A 20,986-nucleotide genomic window follows, 5' to 3' on the forward strand; every position below is an offset into this window, starting at 1 on the left:
ATTAACTCAGCTTCATTCCACTACAATTAGGTGTTTGTCTAGTAAAGCCTCAGTTTCTTCTTCAGTGTCACTGATTTCCAAGGTCCAGCAGTATGCTCTGGGTTTGGCATGCCTCCTGTGCCCTGAGATGTGCAGCTTCTCAGTTGCCTGTGTTCAGACAGTTTTTGTTTGAGTGACTGCTCTGGGACATTGCCCACTTGTTAAAGCTTTTGAAGTATTCAGACCTTTTTTTGGTGACACAGGCTATATAAGAGTTTAGAAGAAGATTATCTCTTACATCTTGGTTGAAACTGGTTTTCAAATTAAGCGGTATTTTCTGAGGGGTAGAGGGGTAGAAAAGGGGACCAGTAGACAGACAGACAGACACACATCATAATTGCATAAGCCTCCTTTCCTTAGTGAACCACATTACAAACAGTTACTATCGCAAATGCAAATCTAAGAATAGAGATTTGGTCTTATGTGGCTCTCCAGAAAAGGGGACAACAAATTTCTTACCCCATATAAAACAAAATTTATTTGGAGAGCAAAGCTAAGAGATTCCCTTTTTTTTTTTTTTTTTTTTTTTTTTTTTTTCTCCCCCCACTAACACTGTGAGAAAAGTCTCATTTAATTTAGGAAAAACTTCCCTGTAGAGTCATTTGATGTCTCGCTTGAACACAGCTCTCAAGGTATGGACTGAGCCTTGAGCATGTGTCTTAGAGCCTTGAAATACAAACCCATCTTACATGCTTTCAACTAAACATAAGCACAAATGCTCTGCTGAACTGGAGGCTGGTATAATAACATTAATATATAATACATATTATATATATGGTATAATTGCATCCATTCCCAAAAAGGTGTGTCCCCACTTACAGACTTCATTATTGAGGGCTATCTACATATATAGCAATAAAATAATTGGCATGTAGTAAAGTACTGGCTATTTAATCAGACTATTTGAAGTGAATTAATTTGTTTTCCTTTAAAGTTCAGCGTTCAGTATTTGCAGTATATCATTCCGCACTGACATTGACTAACTGAGCCAAATTCTACTGTCCTCATTATGGTAAAAGTCCAGTTATTTTCATTGTCTGGACTTGAAAGGTCTGATTCTGCAGTATGTTGAGCAGATACACTTTCTTTTGGTTTCACTTAAAAGGTCTTTCAGCTCAGCACCTCCCAGCATTAGACCATTTTTAAAGCGTTTTCAGGCTCCTTTATGAATGCACAATGTTATAGAAGGATGATGTACTTGGTGTAATAGACATAGGGTAGCCAGCATTTGTGATTATGCTTTATGTCTCTGACTATAGTTACATCTTTGTAATGACAACCACAGCTTCCATTAAATAATAAAATAGTTGATGTACATTCCTGTCAGAAAAATTGTACTTGGGCATGTTTGTATTACACAAGATCCAGTTCAGTCAAATCTAACTGTTCTCTAAGCGACTTATATTTGAAGTAACTTCTGTGTTGACCAGTGTCACAGCATACATTTGTTTGTTTCATCCTCAAACCTTTGATATTGCATTCAAAGTTGTCCAACTGCGCTCTTAACTGTCTTCCTCTTGGCAGCATGGTAAGGAATCTAAAAACCAGTGATCTTAAATGGCTGACTTTACATTGGTATGCATTCTGCATAGCCCTCTGAATTTTCTTAGCAGCACACAAACCCAGAAAATTGCATGGGTATTTTACTGATATTAATGAGCAAATGGTGGGCATTCTTCAGTCTAAACATTTTTATCTAAATGTAATGTAATTGTATAGTAATGTATAATTAATGAGTGTGATGTGTTGCAGGTTGATTAGGCGCCCGTGACCTTTTGAATTCGAAGTTTGTCTTTCATTTTTTTAACCTTGATCAATTCTGAGAAGCATGAGAATAAATACATTGTGCTTGTTACAGCAAGACGGAATTGCGGACATCAGCTTCTGTGAGATCTGGAGCAGATAGGTTTCTGCAAATTTCCTGTGTGCATCCACGCCGGAGCTGCTGTGTGTTGCTTTGGGTTTGTGTATGCTTCCTTATCTCTGCTCACAAAGTCCCATTTAGTTCAGTTTTTTGACAGCAATGATTTCTGTGAGGGTTTTTGCAGCCTTGGACAGCAGCAGGAGGAATGTTGTTGCTTTTGTGCAGAGAAGCCCTGCCTGAACCAAGGGCACAGGCCTTTGCTGGGGCAGGAGATTCAGTGTGCAAGGCAGCGATGCTGGGGAATGGTCAGCAGTGGGCTGGAGACCGGGACTTCTGCCTCAGAGGGCAGGCTCCTATCTGCCCTCTCTCCTGCTTATTTGTGTATGTCCACGGCATGAAATCCATGTATTCATCATTTGGCCAAAATATAAAAAAGATAAAAGCCCTCCCCAAACCTGCTTTTTTTTGCTTAATAGAAGCTGTGAGACCACTGAAAACCAGGCCTTTTATTAAAGTACGTAAGTGCAGTCTTATCTGTGTACCTTAAGGCAAGCATGACTGTAAATTGTCTTTCATATTCAGAATTACTGTACCAAAGAAATGGTCTGCAGACAAGGATCAAGACAGTCCAGTAGTTTAATAGCTGAATAATACAGATCAGCCTTCAGGACCCAACCTTGAGCCTGACATCAGCCTTCTGTGCATGAGCTTCAAAGGAAACAATATTTAGTCCTCTAGGACAGTAGAAAGATTGTTTGAAGTTACTAAAGCACACGTGTAAGTATTGGCAGGCTCAGGGCTTTTTATCCTCAATGAATACAAATGTATTACCATGTTAGAAGTCATTATTGTTTAGAAATAATAGTTGCAAATATTTGAAGCAGATAGCCTTTGAAAGATGCTTGAGTGGTTCATTATACTATACAACTTGTTTGTTTCTATGCATTCTGAAAGGGTATTAATATATCTTTTTTAAAGAGTTTAAGCCTTTTTGTCCTTTCTTGCTTTTGAAAGGAGAAAAAGTGTGTTACCATGTCAACTAACACATTTGTTCACTTAAATTAAGAGCATTGTGTAATTAGAGATGTTTTGCACTAAGGTGATTTGTTGAAGGTCAAGACAACGCCTGTTAAATAGACTAAAATGGTTAGAGTTTTAAAATGCAAATCATCGGTCCACTCACATTCAAACATGTTCAGTAACCTGTAAGAAGACATTCCTGGAAAATTATTCCTTTGGTGGCTGCAGTTTTAATGAAATGGACACCTGATTTTATTTCACAAACATGCAGAATTTCTCAGACAATTAAGGGTTCACACGCGAGGAGCTGGAGCTGCTGCTACAGGACAGATAACCTGACAGGTGAGAAAGCCACAGCTCAGCCAGTTTCCAGCACTAGGAAGTTTTAGGCCAGCCAGTCCTTAGTAGAGTGCCCTCCACCTTGTAAGTGGTCACCAAGGTGACTTCACGCCTGGTATTTGATTGCCTGGGAACTGTCAGGATAAGAGATGAAGGCCTAGGAACAATTCGCCCCTGGTGCACACAGGACTGCACCTTCCAGTCCATCGCCTGCTATGCTGCTTTGACCGTCACGGGTTTGCATTCCTCATTACGTGACTGATCATGCGTGTTTCATTTAAGCTTTTGGTATTCATAGGGAAAGCTGGGTGAAAACGCTGTCACATTTTTCTTTTCCTTTGTTAGAAATTCTGAAGAAATTCAGCTGATTTTCCCTCAAAAAAAAAATAAATCACTGAAATTGCTAACCAGTTGAGATTATAAACCTACCATGTCATTTAGTTTATTACTTCTCTGGAGCAGCAGAGCTGCCTTTAAGGCAGCTCTTAGAAAATCTCCTGCTAATCAGGAGTACTCAGACTTATAAAAAGTTTGTCACATTTTTGCAGTTAACAGTATTCTTTCTTAATCATTTAATTATATCTAAAAGCAGGAAAGAAGCAGGAGAGTCCTTATAACGGTGATGATATGGTATAGGCACTGTATGATGGACTTTCTCTTAAGAGTGGCAGTTTCTGTTTAATCTTTCAGTGTAAACTAAGGAGCAAACTTAAATAATTTCTCCTACATGCATAACTTGGGAGAGGGGAGACACCCAGAATATATAAACCCATGTATTTCAATTTACACTTGCTAGTGAATAAACTTAAATTATTGTAACACAACTTCAATCATTATAATACCACTCTTTTTATTGTAAAGAGCCAAAGTAATTAATGTATATTTATGATCCTTGTCTATGATTACTCTTCTGTCACAGGATGTGGTGAGTCTGTGCTGTTATGACTATATTTTATTTAATAATATTTTCCTACACAGTGCTGAACACTTCCTGCTGAAGAAGCTGAATGGACAAATCCATGAAGATATCTTTCTTTTTCCCTGACAGTGAATGATGTTTCCATATATAAACATAATAATAGAGTCATTACATATGCAATCATATTATCATAGCTGCTGTGTGCTCAATGTTATTCAAAACAAGGCAGGAAGCCAAATCTTCCTACTTCCCATTTTGATTTAAATTGTATTTGTAATAAAGGGATTTTCATTCAACCTAAATGCAGTTTCATCCCAGTCCAACAAACCTCCCCACTTCTTTTTTTTTTATTATTATTATTTTTCCTTTATTCTAGGTCACTCAGTCCTGATACAAGTGAAATTCTCCTCTGGTGGTGATAACAGCAGTGCTACTCAATGAACTATAACAAGGGCTCTAAATGCATCTCCTGTAGCATACCACAGTGATTTGCAAAAGTGGGAATAAATCAAAGCAGTGAAGAGATGCCACGTTGAGCCAGAAACTAAATGTTACATCTTGTTGCATGAGGCTAGGGGGAGAACAGATCCTGTTTTTCTGGCAGCACAATATCTTTGTGCTTGTTACCTCTGCTCCAACCCCATTAAAACAATCATTCAGAATCTGCAGGAAATTTTCACCTCTTTCTTTCATGCAATGGCAGCTGGTATTGGTGCCTACACACATTTCTCATTTCCTTCAAGATTTTCAACACACATAAAAAAAGAAGCTTAATTTATATTAAAAAATGTGTCAGCTTACCCTGAGGCTCAGCACGGGCACCAGGGAAAAAAATAAAAGATAAATGCCTCTAGGTGAACTGGCAGAGGCTCTAATTCTCCACTCGCTCTACTGCTACACAGCATGCACTGCATTAATCATTTCACATAGGCAGGCATTTAAAAAAACTTCAACAATTTTAAAACAAAGATGCATTGCCTTAAACTTAATAATAATACAACTGTATCTTGTAGAACAATCTCAGTTCACATATACTGTATCCCCTAACAGAAGAGGTATAAAATAATACTGGAATCTTCTGTGATATTAATTTTTATTATTCTTTTTCTTTTGTCTATAGAGTTATGTCCCCTCTAGTGGGCATTTTTGTGTGTGTGTGTAAGTATACATATATAACATCGTCATTTGTTTTATTCCAGTGCTGACATACACAGTATGCTTTCTACCACCCATTTTTATTGTGTGGCTGGGTAATCATGTTATGTGATCCTAGTGAACTGTTAGCTTCAGTCCAACTGGAATACAGCTTTTCTTTAACTTTCTGTGCTGGGGAGTAGGAAAATATTTTCTCACTTTTCTAGCTTATGTGAATGTTACAACATTCCCATACTTTTTGTTTTGTTTCTCCCTCATTCTGGAATTCTCCTGTGCTCCACATGCTAAAGAGTGCTGAAGCCGCAAAGATAAGTAAAAATAATACCTGGAGGTAGAAGACAGGATCAAGTCTAGGAAGGTGGCAGTGGTATGCTCAGATGTCAAAGATGAGCCATACAAAACTAGGAGGGAAGGACTGCTTTAGGGATAGGACCTATAGACATGGCAGCTCTATCTCTCTCTTGTAGTGAAAGCTATGAGAAGATGAGTAAAGGTTCGGGTTGCATGAAGGCTGTTGTTTCTTTGCTTTGACATACAAGGTACTGCAAGGGTGGCTGACCTAACAGCCTGAGACAGTCCTCTCTTGGAGAAAGCATCAGTGGTTGTATAGGTAGCATGCATAGATTTACATAAGCGCCAGCCTGTTAGAAGTGGCTCCAGGGAACACTCCATGGGACCTGGATGACTTGTTCGAAACACAGTTGTCAGACAACAGCATTTCCAGCAGCTCTGCAGCTGGCCTCAGCTGTATTTCAAGACTCCCAGCAACTGCCTGAGAAGGTTTGCAGGGGTGAAAAGATGACTTACTGCTTTGTACCTACCTCTCTGTGCTATGTGAGTATAGCAGAGAACAGGTAACTAGCCCAAGTAACATAGTCTGTGACCTATGAGGAAAGGCTGGATCAGTCAGAAGGGAGATTTAAAAACAAGAAATACAGATATGCATTAGACTTTGTTAAAAATGCTAAGCAGTGATGTATGTATGGACACATTTAACACCCATACACCGTTCTTGAGTCTGTCAGCTTGGCATATGACAAAATGGCAGGCAAATGCGATTCCTCCCACATCAGCAGAGATTATTGAACAACGAAGCAAAAGGCTCTTCAGTATGATGGGGAACTTGGTGGGCACGGATCCTGCAAATCAACAGCTGGTTGTGCAGCTGCTGTTAACAGCAGGGATCTGGCTTTTGCAACCATGAGACCCACTCTGAGGACTGAGGACTGTTAGGATGAGATGGGGTCCACTGCAATGGGGCAAAGGCTGGTCAGCCTGTGATGAGCGCTTTAAATTGGGAATGATGGGGAGGGAGTGGATGGCCAATAATCAAGTCAGGAAGTGGTGAACTGGTGAACGGGGGTGACAAGCGAAGTGTGTGGAATGATGTGAACATGAGAGGGCAGAAGGAAGCCCACCCCAAGGGTATCCATGCAAACAAGCAAGTGCTTACAGGACAGCTCTAACACCTCCTCTGGAAAACCCACATGACTGGATGCCGTTCTGAAGTGCCTGTCCACTAACACACATGGCATGGGGAGGACACAGGAGGAATTCCATGCTTGAAAGGATGCCATGCAATCAGGTCCTAGAGAGAAGAGAGGTCTAGAAGATCTGGATGATTTTCAGGAATTGCCTTGTCCAAGTTCAAAAATTGCCCCCTTGCTGTGGAGTAAGTGAAGCAAACATGGTAGGAGGCCTTCATGGACAAACAAATCCCTCCTGACAAAGCTCAAGCATGAAAGGAGATATTCAAGAGGTGGAAGAAGGGGCAGGTGATGCAGGAGGAATATAGAGACACTGAATGTGCAGGGATGGGGCTAAGGAAGCCAAAGCCCATTGGGAGATGAATCTGGTGAGAGAAGTGGAGGGCAAGAAGAAGGGCTGCTATGTATGCATGAATATTAAAAGGAAGACTAGGAAAATGTTGGTCTGCTGCTGAATGGGGTGGGGGACCTGGTTCCCAAGGCCATGGAGAAAGCAGAGGTACTCTATGGCTTTTTAACCTCAGACCTTCAGAGATCCTGGGCTTCTGAGGCAAGTAGGAAAATCAGGAGCAATTCAGACTTACCCTCAGTGAAGAAGGATCAGGTTAGGGAGCTTTTAAACAAGTCCATGGGAACTGATGGGATGTGCCCACAAGTGCTGAGGGAGCTTGCCATTCTTCATTATCTTTAAATGGTCATGGCAATGGGAGGAGGTTCCTGAGGACTGGAAGAATGCAAATGTTGCTTCTGTCTTCACAGAATTGGCTCTGAGCAAGGGGTTTGGAGTAGATGATCTCCGGGGTACCTTCCCACCTCAGTCACTCTGTCATATAGCTGTGATTCTGTGTCTTTTAAACCCCATTCTTCAGTGCCTGTGAAGCCATGTGACATTTAAAAGACACCTCAAATTTTTTTCCAGTTTCAGTTGCCTGTCTCAGGAGATCCATTTGCTGAGCGCAAACATTTCTGGAGTCTCCTTAATGTATTAACTCTCAGAACTTAATAGCTTATGGCATGCACAGCCACCGTCGCAGTGGAAATGTCATGTTTAAATGGTGCATAGTTTGGTAGAGCAAAAGGAATTTGTTGGACAGGGTGTATATAAACAGTATTGGTGCAGCACAAAAGCTGATGTGGATGTGGATGTGTGTGCAGTGTGAGACTATAAGAAGTGCAAAATCAGAACACCAGGAAGGAAAATGCTTTGAATGTCTGGGCACGATTTAAACAGCAGGAATGTGAGTATCGCCTGCAGTAGTAGTTTGATCATACACAACTGTGAGGTACAGTTCTAAGCATCCATTTTATTCACACCTTTTTCTTCAAAGGTTAGTGGCTTGTGCTTGTTTTCACACAGCTCTAGAGGGATTTACAGCATCATTAAGCAAGCAGTGGAGAACTGGCCCTTCAGTTCTTTGAAGGAAAGACTAAGGATGGGCTCCACATCTTTATTTGGCATAGGAAGGCGTTTTTCTACTGAAGTCAACACACCTACTTCAGTTTACAGCTCCTAACATCTGGCCTGAATGCTGCAGAATAAGTAGAGGACAGGAGAAGGTGAGGAAAAAATACACAATCTGGTAATACCTATTACATAGTTAAAAAGTACAACCTAGAAACTTTCTTTGTTATAGTGAAACTGAACTCCTCTTGGATCAACTGATGAATATAAGTTGCATGTCTGTTGAAGGATCTTAGAGAGAGTCTTGGGTCCACAGAAGAATACTCCAATACTGTTGCTGTAATTGCAATAACAACAAAAACATGAGAGTAGCAGAGTAAATGGATAAACTGTACCTTTTGGCTGCCTCTGGCTTTGCATCTTTTGAAATGTTTTTTTTTTGTGAAATACATTTGAAAAAAATTGTGTTACTCTCACAAAGTATTACAGTAAAATTATTCTAATGTTTTAGTGTTTATTATGTCTCACTGTATTATTTATTTGGATTGCTATATTAGAGGTCACAAACTTTTAAATGGTGCTTCTTTGGTTTTGATCTTTGTAGCTTTTATAATCAGAAGCAAACACAGTGCTTGGGCTGAAAATATTCAATGCTTTTTCTCCAACTGAGTTAATGTAGTTAAATTTTTTATTTTCTGCTAAAAGATACATAAAATTCTCAGTTACTCCTGAGTTTTTACTTCTATCCCCCCTGTCATCTGTCCTGTCCCACCCCCCACCCCCACCCCTTTTCTACCGATGGACAACTTTTAAATGGCTGACTTAATAATATAATTTGTTAATAGGTAGTTCTTATAAAATAAGAGCATGACCAATGGTAACGATTGTGTTCAGAAGTGCACGTCTGTTACAGGGAGCTGGAAACCTGGTTACTTGCTACAAAGTGCCTTAAAGGTTTTGCTTCTAGGTACACAGCACATATTGCTTTAAAAAATATACATGTACACACAAACACACACATGTACCGTGCTACTGGGGAAAGCTCAATCTACATAAACACAGTGCAAGTGACAAGTGACAGCATGAATTTCAAAATGTTTGCTCCTGTAAAGAAGGGGCTGTAGATACGATTCTGGTGCCCAAGCCATAGTCCCCAGAATTAGCGCCCATATTGCTCTGGTGCTCGAGTGTACTAGGTTTAACCTGGAGTGGTATATTCCTGCTAATTCACTAAAAGACACTGTTGCAGCCAATGGAAACACCATGGACCTAGGTGCCGGGACCCAAAACGTAGTCAGTTTGTAAAAGCTAATTGCTCCATCACACAGTAGAAACTGAGTTTCTTTGCCTCTTGAACCTTCTGTAACTCAGAGCAAGGAAAGGTAGGGTATTTTTTTCTCATAAGGAATCCTTATTTTTTGCAAGATTTTCTTTAAAAGGTCCAACATTGACTAAAAACATGGGCACCTGGTTCAGAAGCAAAAGCAGATTTTTCTGTCACTTTGGCACTGGCTTTCTAAAGGAACCACCACAAGATCCAGTATAGAAAGTGATTGCCCATCTCTCTCCCTTGGCATCAGAAAACTAGATTTTTCTCAGTTGTACTTAACAAAAGTAAAAGAAAGTAATGTTTCAACTATAACTTTAAAAGCTCTGTTTATGTAATAGAATCCCTATAAAAGGTCTTTCAAAAATCATATTTTCTACTCTCGGCCTTCTATTTTTAATCTTCCACATTTCCTGATTGTATTTATTTTGACCTCCATCAAGTCATTTCTCTATTACTGTTATTTTTGCAATTTTATGGTATTCTTGTAGCTTACTGTATTCTCTTTGATCTCCTCCCTTTCAGCTTTTTCTTGGGTCTTTTTCATCTTTAAAAAAAAAAAGTTTTCTTCTTTTTCTTTTTGTATCTCTGTCTCCCAAGTGCAAGCCTTTATTTTGCATTACCAGGTAAATGTTAGGAAATCATAGAGAGTCACAAAGATTCTGGAATTTTCTACTGCTGAACACAAAATATTTCAAATTCTTGCTTCAAAGGCTTTCAGAACAAAGAAGCTTTTCTCAGACCACTAGCGAATCCACCAAGTTCAAATGAACTGCCTTTGCCAGCAGAGATGAACTAATAACAGAACAGCACAGTCTTGCAAGAGTAGCCAAATATGTTAGGGGAACAAACATATCCTTGACATCATAAGAAAAAAAATCACAGTTTATCTCTTTAATAACCATCTTCAAGGGAAATTAATGCTACTTTGTCCTTTGTGCAGAACAGTAATTGGATTGTGTGTTTCAATTATATCTGGACAAAGGCCAGGATATTGAAATACTTCTAAATATTAGATTTTCTTGTCCAAAAATTAGATTTTATTGGCATTCTCTTTCCGAGATTTCTTCATTAAAAGCTTCATTAAGCATAAATCTTCTTTCCACACAGCAAAAAAACTAAATTATTTTAAAAGGGTCATTTAGAAAGGTTTGCCTTCCCCTTCTCCCACTGTTTATGTTGAGAGAAGTTACCTAACAAGGTTAGAAGCCAACCTGCCTTACCTAGGATGGTTTTCAGCTAGTTGCTTGAACTCATAGTCCCAGTTTGGCCTTCCATAGCAGGTCTTCTGTCTCAAACCAGTAATTACATCTATCTTGTCATCATCATGTAGGGCTATGTGAGTAGCCTAAAGACAAATTTACAAGATAATAATTTTTAGAGTTAACAACATACACTCCAAGAGGAGGAAGCAATAATGCTGCTTTGCTGTGAAAGACCGAAGTATTAATGAGGGAAAGGAAAGGTAATTATTGAATGGCAGGAGAGGAAAGGAGAGGAGTGCTCAAGAGTTCACAATATTACTAGAATGGTAAAAGTGTCCAAGATCTCAGAGGAGTGCAGTTTCTTGAGATGGGATGTTTGAAATGAGTTGGGATTAACTATCTGTCTTTACTGGCCTGGACCTAAGTGCCTCAGTGACTTTTACAGCCAGGTCTTAGATTCCCAAACCTTTCCTCAGCCTTTGAATATCTCACCCTACACTTTCTTCACTGCAGATCCTTAAGCAACAGTCACCATTTTAAGGCCAAGTTGGAGTTTAGGAAAGAGAGCAAAGCGTACTATATCAGAGTTGGACAATAAGTTTTAGCAATTACATGCACCTTAAGTAAGTGCAGAATATTCTGCTGCTGATGGAAAAGACAGTGGACATACCAGCTCAGCAGGGGTAAAAACCCTGAGTGCTTTGAACCTTCTTCTCTGGTGGAGGCAGGTGCAGAAAGTAGATCAGCTCAGGTGAAGCACTGAACTAAGTGAGCTGCTCAGCTGCCAGTGCCAAGAAAAAGAAATCCTGCTTTTCATAGGTATTTACTGTCTCTTAGCTCCTGTCCTATGCCTATTACCGTGCTATCTTAGTACTTCCCAGATGCATTTAAAAACAAAACCACCCGTCTCCTAATTCTGCTGCTATTGTGTAGGAGTGAAAATGCATTTATTTTCACTACAGACTACAGTTACCAGCACTGTCAAGAAATTGCCAGAGGAAAGCTACGTTAAAAAATGGGCTTTGCATTTAGTTCAGGCTCTAGCATGAGCCAAGCATCATTATTATCTCTTGCAGAAGTGATTGCTGAAATTTAGATCCATTTCCTGGGAATATTATTGTATATTTCTGGTGCTAATGAGTCTTCCATGTTGCTCAACAACTCAGTTATTCTGGTCAAGCACAGTTGTCACAAGAGGTCATGTTTCTAAAAGATTCTTGTTAGTTTGGGCCAATGTCATGAAGGACTTGCAGTGGTCTAAGAAAGAGCTTAAAGTGCTTGGTGGGAGTTGGAGGTACGGAACTGCAGGATTTTTAAATTGTTTCCAGAAAAATTGTGCCACTGAGAAGATGGGCTATTTCTGTTCACACTAAGTGGAACTTTTCCCAGATTTTTGGTGTTAGCTCTTGCTATAGCTCACAGCATTAAAGTTGCCTAGGAATCTCAGGGGCATTGCAAGGAGCAATAGGCTGAAATATGATTTCTTGTCCAGGCAGAGGCAGACATGTGCTATATCATTTTGACTATCTGTTGCCAACGTGGAATCTACAAAGAGCTTGAAGCATTGAAAAAACATTGCCTGAGAAATAAACACCTGCCAGTGGTGGAGGGTGCACTAGAAGCTGTAAATTGCACATCCTTGGGTTCAGCTTCACCCAACTACTGGTCATCTATGTGGTGAGACAGGAAGAGAATGGGGAGAATGTTGGTTTTGTTGTTTGCTAAGGAAGAAGTAAAGCATCATCCAAATATTATTGCTGCTGAAGCTCAAATTCTGAGAAGTGATGTACTAAAGATAAGTAAGACCTGTAAGATGAGGGAGCTTTGTGGATGTCTGAAGAAGGTGGAGCTGTTATCCAGCAGAGGTTTAGGAGCTTGGTCAGAGTAGGAGAAGCAGCCACTGAAAAGTATTCCTCTTTCCCCACAGCCCTTTAAGGTGGGATGCTGGGGGGATCCAGGAGCAAGAGCAGTGCCAGTCTAGGTGCAGAGGCAACACAGCTTCAGGGATTCTCCTTTGTCACCAACCCAGCAGCAAAGGATAACAAGGCAGTGCTGACAGGAGACTGGATGATGTGATTTGAAGAGAAGGAGGCACTTCAAGGAAAGTGCAGGGCATAGAAGTGGAGAGTCAGACATACCAGCAAGAATAGCTGTCTCCTTTCCTGATTTCTGGCCTGATGTTTGCCCAAGAGGGAAGTGGGATGATGACAGTTGAGAGATGAGGGCGACTTTGTGTTTTGTTAGGTTCCTCAATAGCTTCTTTCAAAGCACATTTTAGGTAATACCCTGTGATATTGCTAATGCAGAGTGGTAGTTTTTATAACTGCCATATACTTCACGATGGGAGCAGATTTTTCTGAATACAGCTTTATGCACATACCTCATTACTTGACAGAAACCCTAAGGAAAGCAGAAAGAAACAATTTTATTTTTTATTTTTATTTTTGTGGCAGCAAAGGCAGGAAGGGAAAAGCTCTCTGAAATCTATTTTTTAAATCTCTACTAGACAGTCCTTCATTCAACAAAGACAGCAGGAAATAAAAGAGTAGAGCAAAGACTTTCCTGTGAGAGTTTTTCTGGCAAGTGCCTAACTGATTGCAGCATGATCTGAGTGATTCATTTAAAATAAAGAGAGAGAGAAAAAATGAACTCATTTGAGTCGAGGTAAAGGCTAAAGAAGTTGAATAAAACCAACCCTGTCTAAGGATTAAGTGCCTTGAGCTGGGATGATCCTTGAGCTGGGATGATCCAATGAAATTATGAGATGGAAAATTTAAGTCAATCAGAGAAAATGTCTTTTCAGACATGAATTAGACCATAGAGTTTGTTGCCAAAATGTTCAGAGCACAGCAGGTTTCGAAAGTGTACTGGACATAAATGTGAACAACAGAAATTATGTTAAGTAATAAAAGTAAACAAAACTGGCACTTTTTATACAGTCCTCTGTGTTTCAGTACAAAAATGCCAGAATCTATTTAAAGACCATTCCAAAGACATGGACTAAATGTCCCTTCACAAACTCCTGAAAGGCTTTCTGCACTTTTCTCTGAGACACCTGGTAATCAGTGCTGCCCAAGACAAGATAGAGGACTGGAAGGATCACTGGCTTGATTTCTCTGTTCCTGTTTTCATAAATGTGAGATGCAAACAGACGGCTTGGTGTCTATATTTACAGTTCTTTGTCTCTCTGCTTCATCCATCATTTATTCAGCTGTTCCTGTTCCATATGTTACCATACTGGAAAAGCAAGGTACATTAACTCAGACTTGTAAGAGTTTCATTATTACCTGACTTTCATCCCAGCCAGTAAGAAATATGTGATAACTTAGAAAATCATTTTTCCCTTTTTCCGCCATTTTTGTTTCCAAATGGAACAGAAGATCAGCAAACCACTCAAATGTTGACGGGTCTCGACAAATCCAATAAAAATAAACCTGTCAGATAAAAGCAGAAAGATTTAACAGGAAGCAAACTTTCAATAAAACTTCCTAATGATTGGCTCAACTCATTAACCACATAGTGTGTGACTCTTGTCCATAATTACACATAATTTTGATGATGTAGTTTCTATCTTTTGAAAATTTCATTTTCATTGTAAACACTGAGTGAATACATTAATGTGCTAGTGAAGATAGGAAATGTAACACATTTCTCATCTCCCCCTGCCAGTGCATCTCAACTTTGACTTATAATACCTAACCCTGCATTTCTTGCAAATAATTTGATTATTCTTTGAAATCTTGGATTTATTTTCAGTCATGTTTAAAATGGAATGTCAGTTTCATTCAGCACCAAAGCAAGGAAATCCTGTTTCTCAAAACCTTATACCATAGGTTAAGAGTTGATGTGGTCAAAAGACACATTTATATTCTTCAAGTCAGACACCCTGTATAAAACAGGCTACAGGATGCCCCTACTTCTCTTTTAATGCATTTCTTGTTTAAATTGGAGCATAGAATTTCTAAAGAAACATGAAACTAATTTTGAAGTTGCCAAAGGGGTAAAATGAACCACTACCCCATGACTGGTTTTCTATTCATTGAAAACCTCCTCTGTGTGAAATATTTGCACAGTTTTTCTCAATCCAGATTTCTCTAGCTTCATCTTCCATATGCTGGATTTTGGTTTAGTTTCCTGTTGGACTGGGGAGCCTGTTAGTAAAGTTTTCTTCCCCAGGCAGAAATCCGGCTGGGATCAAGTGGCCCTATAATCCTCTCCCTGGTAAACCAAACATTCCTGGGATCTGTCACTGAGAGGCTAATTTTCCATCCTTTATTCATTCTTATGGCTTATTTCTGTCTATTTTTCCTCTTCTTCAGTCAGTTGCAAACAGCAGAGAGTTTGTTGTTTTGTTTTGTTTTTTTAAAAAATCTGATTTATTAGGATCTTGGCATAGGGTAATGCTTTCATACGGAATAAATCTTTCAAGCAAGACAGTTAGTCACTGCCATATGATGAGGAGAGTTTCTATTTCAAGAGTCCTTGCTGTGGCATCTTCAGCTGGATCAGGTGAGAATCCCCCAAACCCTTTTTCTGCATGGTTCTTCCAGCCAGCTGGCCCAGGGACCATTGTGACCACTCCAGCATGTGCATGATCTGTTGTCTCAGCTACATACAAAGCATCTTCTAACTAATTAACTATGTATAAAAGACTGTCCTGTATGACCACTTCTGCAGGAACAGTTTGTGCTGACCATTTGCAAATGTCTTATCTGTGCACAAGTTAATCAATTTTGCAGCAGGAACTGCTTGCAGAGTCTCTGGACTGGTGAGATTCACCTCTTGGGATCTTAATCAACACACCGAGACATACATTGTCCTAGGCTGAGCAGGAGCTACCTTAGGGAGTCTTCAAGATGGTTAGAATTTCCCACCTGGAAATCTCCTCCACCAGTGCTGTGCTGCAAAGGGGACTGGGAGTACAGTCCCTTGCCCTGAGCTGGTCCAGCTCTGTAGATTACTAGACTGGGAGCTCCTGCACCAGCCAGGGGATGAACGTCTGAAGTTCCCTGGGTGTCTGCCCAGGCACTACCCTGATGCCTGGCTGAACCACAATTATAAGACAAATCTGACTGCAATTCTTGTAACTCTAATTCTGTAACTCTTGCCACACAATCCATTGTTACTTTTGAGAGAGGGTGCCAGACCTCAAGTGGTTTTATTTTGGTAGTGCCTCCAAAGAAATCATTCAGAAACATGGAGGAAGCCTAAAACTACACAATTTCAGTTGAAGAAGGAACAGCACAGAGGATAATGTATAAGCTTATAACAAAGGGATGGTTGGAATTGTTTTATTGTGACTGTGATTTTTATTTTGTGGCAAAATCCCTTAATTTCCTCCAACTCATCTTTCTTTGTGCTCACCAGCCCCTCTGTCTTTTATTATACTTCAATATCAATGGTAATCTAGAAGGTCTGTCCCAAGGCAATCAGTGTGGGAATTCTGATGTTTTGGAACTTGTAGCCTTTTTCCATAGGATCAATGAGATAAAGATCCATATTAGTCACTTCTGAAGTGAAAAATCAGAGAAGAAACCAGAAAGCTATAAAGAGATTTCCCGAAGGATTAATATACTAGGCTGTCAGGCTTCTGGTAAGGTGGTGGGAGAAAAATGTGGTAACACCATGCTTCATTGGAGATTTGGTGAAAGAGACTAAACAGTAATTTGAGATGTATCCTAGATCTGAGTGTACTGTAAGGGACCATCTGTGGTTTCTGTAGGAAATATAAATGAAGTATGATCCCAGGAAACAGAGATAAAGCATTCAGGGTTAAGTGGGGTATTTTTACACCCTAGGAATAGGACTGTCTTCAGAACTTTAGTAGCAACCGTCTTAGCTGTTTGCTTTTTCCCCTTCTGTTTCAATGTTTTGCCTTACATGTAACCTCATCACTTTATAGGGGGTTGCTGCTGATTTACACTGGCATAGGATATGAGGAAAAAGCAAGCCTACTGATTATAGCATTTCATTTTTGTGACCAACAGCAGCAGTATTTTAAATTACCAAAACTAGATAAGATTTATAGCCTTAACCTTTACGTGTTTTTTTGTGTCTGAATCCTGAAGTCCTCACTTGTTCCACATCCTCAGCACCTCAAAAATCAGCCCACTGAATGCTATCAGTCTCTATCACACCATGGCTGTTGATTTGTAGTGAGAAACTTCTTCCCCCAGCCTCTACTTGATTATCTTATTTCAGCAGTTCATTTTATGGAAATGTGTATTTAGTGCATCTGTGTGGAGAGGAGGCATGAGCTTCTAAACAAATAATGAATTGTGCATGGGGTAGCAACCGGGAGCATGTGGAAGGAGGAAGAAAAGCTAGCTGATGAGTTGAGATGGTGTGGTCTTTGAAATGGGGGATTGGTTTCCAGACTATCAAGCTATGGAGCTTGAAGGAGTGCTTTTAGGTGGTTGCAGACTTAGCTGTCACGGTAACAGCCAGTCGAACCGAGTTGGGTCCTCTTGAGAAAGATTGTAGCTTTATGAAGTGGCAGAAATTCCTTAAATTCATCCCTGGTGTGGTTCTGCTGAAGCAGTACCTATTGCACTGCCTCTAATACTCATGTTAGAGGTGGAGAGCATTTGGTAATGAAGACAGACTGTCATTATAAGAAGTATTTTTGGCCGTGACTATAATCTGAGAAAGAAAAGAGGTAGTGAAGAAAGATGGCCTATGGGTAAAAGGTCTCCATTTCCCTTAGATCAAAGAGGACTTCTAGTGTAATATGTTAAAATAAATGGTGTTTACAAAGAAGTCTTCCTTTCTTTACACTGACTGCCCATAGAATCACATTACATATTATATGTATAATTAAAACACAATCAATGCACAATAAAATTAATCCTTATTAAAACTGTAGCATAAAGCCAGCATCAGTGCATTTCTATAATTAAACAATTATTCTGAATCCTGTATTTTTTTTCTTGTAAGCCTAATACTATTAACTGACTGCAATTATTTAGGACCCTTAAAAATCTGTTTTAGATTTATGTTTCATTAGTCTCCACCCACCCTACCCCCATTGACTACATTCATCAGCTTGATGGCTTGCCCAAGTAAACTGTCTTAAATTTTCCAAGTGCTCTTTCTGCAAATTGAGTTAGGTGCAGTGTTGCTATTAATCAGATCTGTAATGCAGGGTTTTGAGTTGTCGCTTATGTCTGTAATACTCTGCTCCCTTGCAATGCATGCATATTTATCATTCGGTTTCCCACATCCTGAATCTTGTACAACAGACAAGAGCAAGAGCTCCAATACCTCTTTCCTGTAAGGTGAAAGAACACATTTTGTAAATCAGCTTCTGCCACGTGGAAAGTCATTAATAATTATCTGTTGATGACCATCCATCTGTTTCTCCCTGCACCTTGAAGACAGAGGTGGAGCTGCAGCTCTGGGCAAAGCCAGCTTTTTACCAAAGGGGTGTAAAAAGTGATGACACAGGGGATGCCCAGGGAGACATCTGCATCCCTGACTCTTGCTGCTCCCTCTTAGACATGACTGATCCCTGCAAAGCACTCTTAGACCTGCAGCTGGGCACCTCCCTGCAAAACCCTGGTCCTACCAGCTCTTACAGCACCCACGGGCTGTAGTGTACCAAAGAAGATCAGAGATCTTCCTCAGCCTGAGTAATTAATCCAGTGGGCTACTACAGGTAAGGCACAGCAGTGCCCGCAGCTCGGGGCGTGCAGGGGGCAGGGGCTTGGCAGCCCGCATGATGCACTGACTTAGAGCTAGGGTGGCAACAAGCAGCCTTTTGTATAAATGCAGAACAAGGCTTGATTTCATACCCCAAAATCTGAAGAAAGAGGACTAAACTGTCCTCAAATGCACCTCAGAAAGATGGTTATGTTTGACAGCAAAAAGAGCCCAGGTTTTTAGGTCTTCAGGAGAAGATGTTTTGTGGAGAAAGCTGTAGGCTGTGGTAGAGCTTGGAGCAGAAGGATACCCCGGGCAAGGATGGTGGGTCTCAAAGCAAATGGAAGAGGCTGGTTTTGTTTTCCTCACAATGTGTAGCTGAACTTACTGCCACAACAGGCTGTGGTTGTCTAAGGTCTATATGGGTTAAAAAGGAAATTAGACAAATTCATGCGGAAAAAACACAGAGATGCAGCTCTGTGTTTAAGTATCAAGACATTATTGAACTGACAGTTGCTCAAAGGTGAGAGTGTCCACTAAAGACTTACCACCGTATGATTTTCTGGTCTGTATACTTTTCCCTAGGCATTCATGAAAAACCACTGTTGGAGACAGGATATTGTGCTAGATGGATCTTTGATGATACTCGGTAGGACCTTTCTTATGTCTTATATAGAGTAAAAGAGAAAGTGGATGTTTGCTAATATTAGCATCTGATAGATCAGTATAATTTTATCAATTTCAGCAGCAATTGATCTGAAAAATGAGGCCACTGATGTGAAAAAAAGATCATCTTATGCATAAATAAAGACAGCAGAAACTTTCCAGCCATGACTAGCAGTAGTGCCCTTCCTCACTGCAAAAAAAAAAAAAAAAAAGTGATAGGGAAATGAAGGCTCTAAGGCTATTTAATTTTGAAAAATCAATTAGATAAATGTGTACTCCTTTTGATTTGCTGGGGTTTTTAAATTATACAGCTGCAGACATTATGGAAGCTATGAGTATTTATATCTCAACCGTATGTGGGCAACACTAAGAAATATTAGTTCAATAAGCGTAATGATAGCTGTACTCAAATCAAAACGAAGTTGTTAAAAAAAGAAAAACCTCTTATTTATTTCCTTAATAGACATTTCTATGGTACTCATCATGGCAGAAAGAGAGTGCTGAATACTTTGAGGAAGATTAAATTATTTGTAATTATACCACAAGTGGAGGCTTTTAACCAATGGAAAAAAATTGTGGAGCTACCCTGAGATTAATCGTTCTTACTAAGATGACTGCTAAATTTTTTAAGTAATGCTGTGAACTGCCCAGGACCTTTCATCCAGGCTTTCAAATATTTTACGAGCACCGATGAAATTTAGCCTCTTAACACCTGTGAAAAATAAGCATCACTATTCCCACTGCACCAATAAGGAAGCCAAGATATAGAGAAAGGACATATAGAAATCATTATACTTTCGTATTTCACAGGAACTGAGAAAAACTGAACTCTATAACAGAAAACCATGGCAGAATTCACCATGCATTTATCTTTGCAGGCACACATACCCAAGATTCTCCGTAAGCTATGGATGAACACCCTAAGGTATACTATACTCTCAATGTATAGCTAAAATCTGTTCTTTTCCTCTTAAGATAACAGCAGCAATGAAAATAAAAACAATTTTATTTGTATACGTATAGGATATACATAATATACATATATAACATGTATGTACATATATATAGCTCTCCTTCCAGTGGAAAAGGTCATTCTGGTACAATTGTAGTGTTTGCAAATGCACTTATTTTCACATTGAGCACATATTTTTATTTCCCTCCCTTCTCAGTGCTTTTTCTGCCTCAAAGATCCCCCCTGGCAATTTGAACCTTTCCTCAACTCCTCAGTTACTAAAATCCCAGATGCTTTTTCAGTGGCAGCTTGTCATTAAGATGCCAGTTTTAACACTCTTTCATTTAAAAAGATCAGCCCCTTGGTCCTGCAATCAGCTCCGTATGTACTGACCCTCTCAGAGACCTGTCCACTCCAATGCAATTTCAACATGTGTCCTTAAATGTGAAATGTTCAACAGTTCCTGATTCAGCTTTTACATTGGAAAATGAGCTAAAAGAGGCTGTAGGGTCCGCAAGCTACCACTTGCCATGATGGATAGGGAAGTGAATGTTTAATGCTGATCTTTTGCTTTGTTACCTCCTTACCCCTCACCCTACTTCACCCATTATCTCTTCCTCACCTGTCCTCCCCCGGTGCTGCCTTGCATATCCTTAGCAGAAGATGTATAACAGGTTAGCAGATCAAGAGTATGTTAAGTTAATTGGTGCCGTACCTTACAGACCCCAATATATTTTTTCAACAAAATAATTAAAGTGGTTTGAGGCAGTTATGTGCATCTTGATGTATGCATCTCATCCAGAGCTTAAATGCCTTTTTTTATTCCTCCTATGCTGGCTAATACCCTGACTTCACAAGGTGAGAAAAGCAGCTAATGGTCATGGAATGCAGCATTAAAGGCCAAGACACGCAGCCAAAGGGCCCTCATGAAACCTGCAGCTGGATAAGGAGCAAGCGCTGCCCTTCACTT

General features: G+C 39.8%; 1 protein-coding gene across 1 annotated transcript in view; it reads right to left on the reverse strand.

Moving 5' to 3' along the window:
* Nucleotides 1-8,435: 8,435 nt before the first annotated feature.
* Nucleotides 8,436-20,986, reverse strand: part of NOX3 (NADPH oxidase 3) — a 38,934-nt gene continuing 26,383 nt past the window's right edge. Inside the window, exons 11-13 of the mRNA XM_040598938.1 lie at nt 14,045-14,191; nt 10,776-10,900; nt 8,436-8,562 (exon numbers count right to left, since the gene is read on the reverse strand). Of these exons, the coding sequence (XP_040454872.1) occupies nt 8,436-8,562; nt 10,776-10,900; nt 14,045-14,191 (399 nt within the window). The remainder of the gene's footprint in view (nt 8,563-10,775; nt 10,901-14,044; nt 14,192-20,986) is intronic.

This window comes from Falco naumanni, chromosome 6 (assembly GCF_017639655.2).
Source record: "Falco naumanni isolate bFalNau1 chromosome 6, bFalNau1.pat, whole genome shotgun sequence".
Taxonomy (NCBI): domain Eukaryota; kingdom Metazoa; phylum Chordata; class Aves; order Falconiformes; family Falconidae; genus Falco; species Falco naumanni.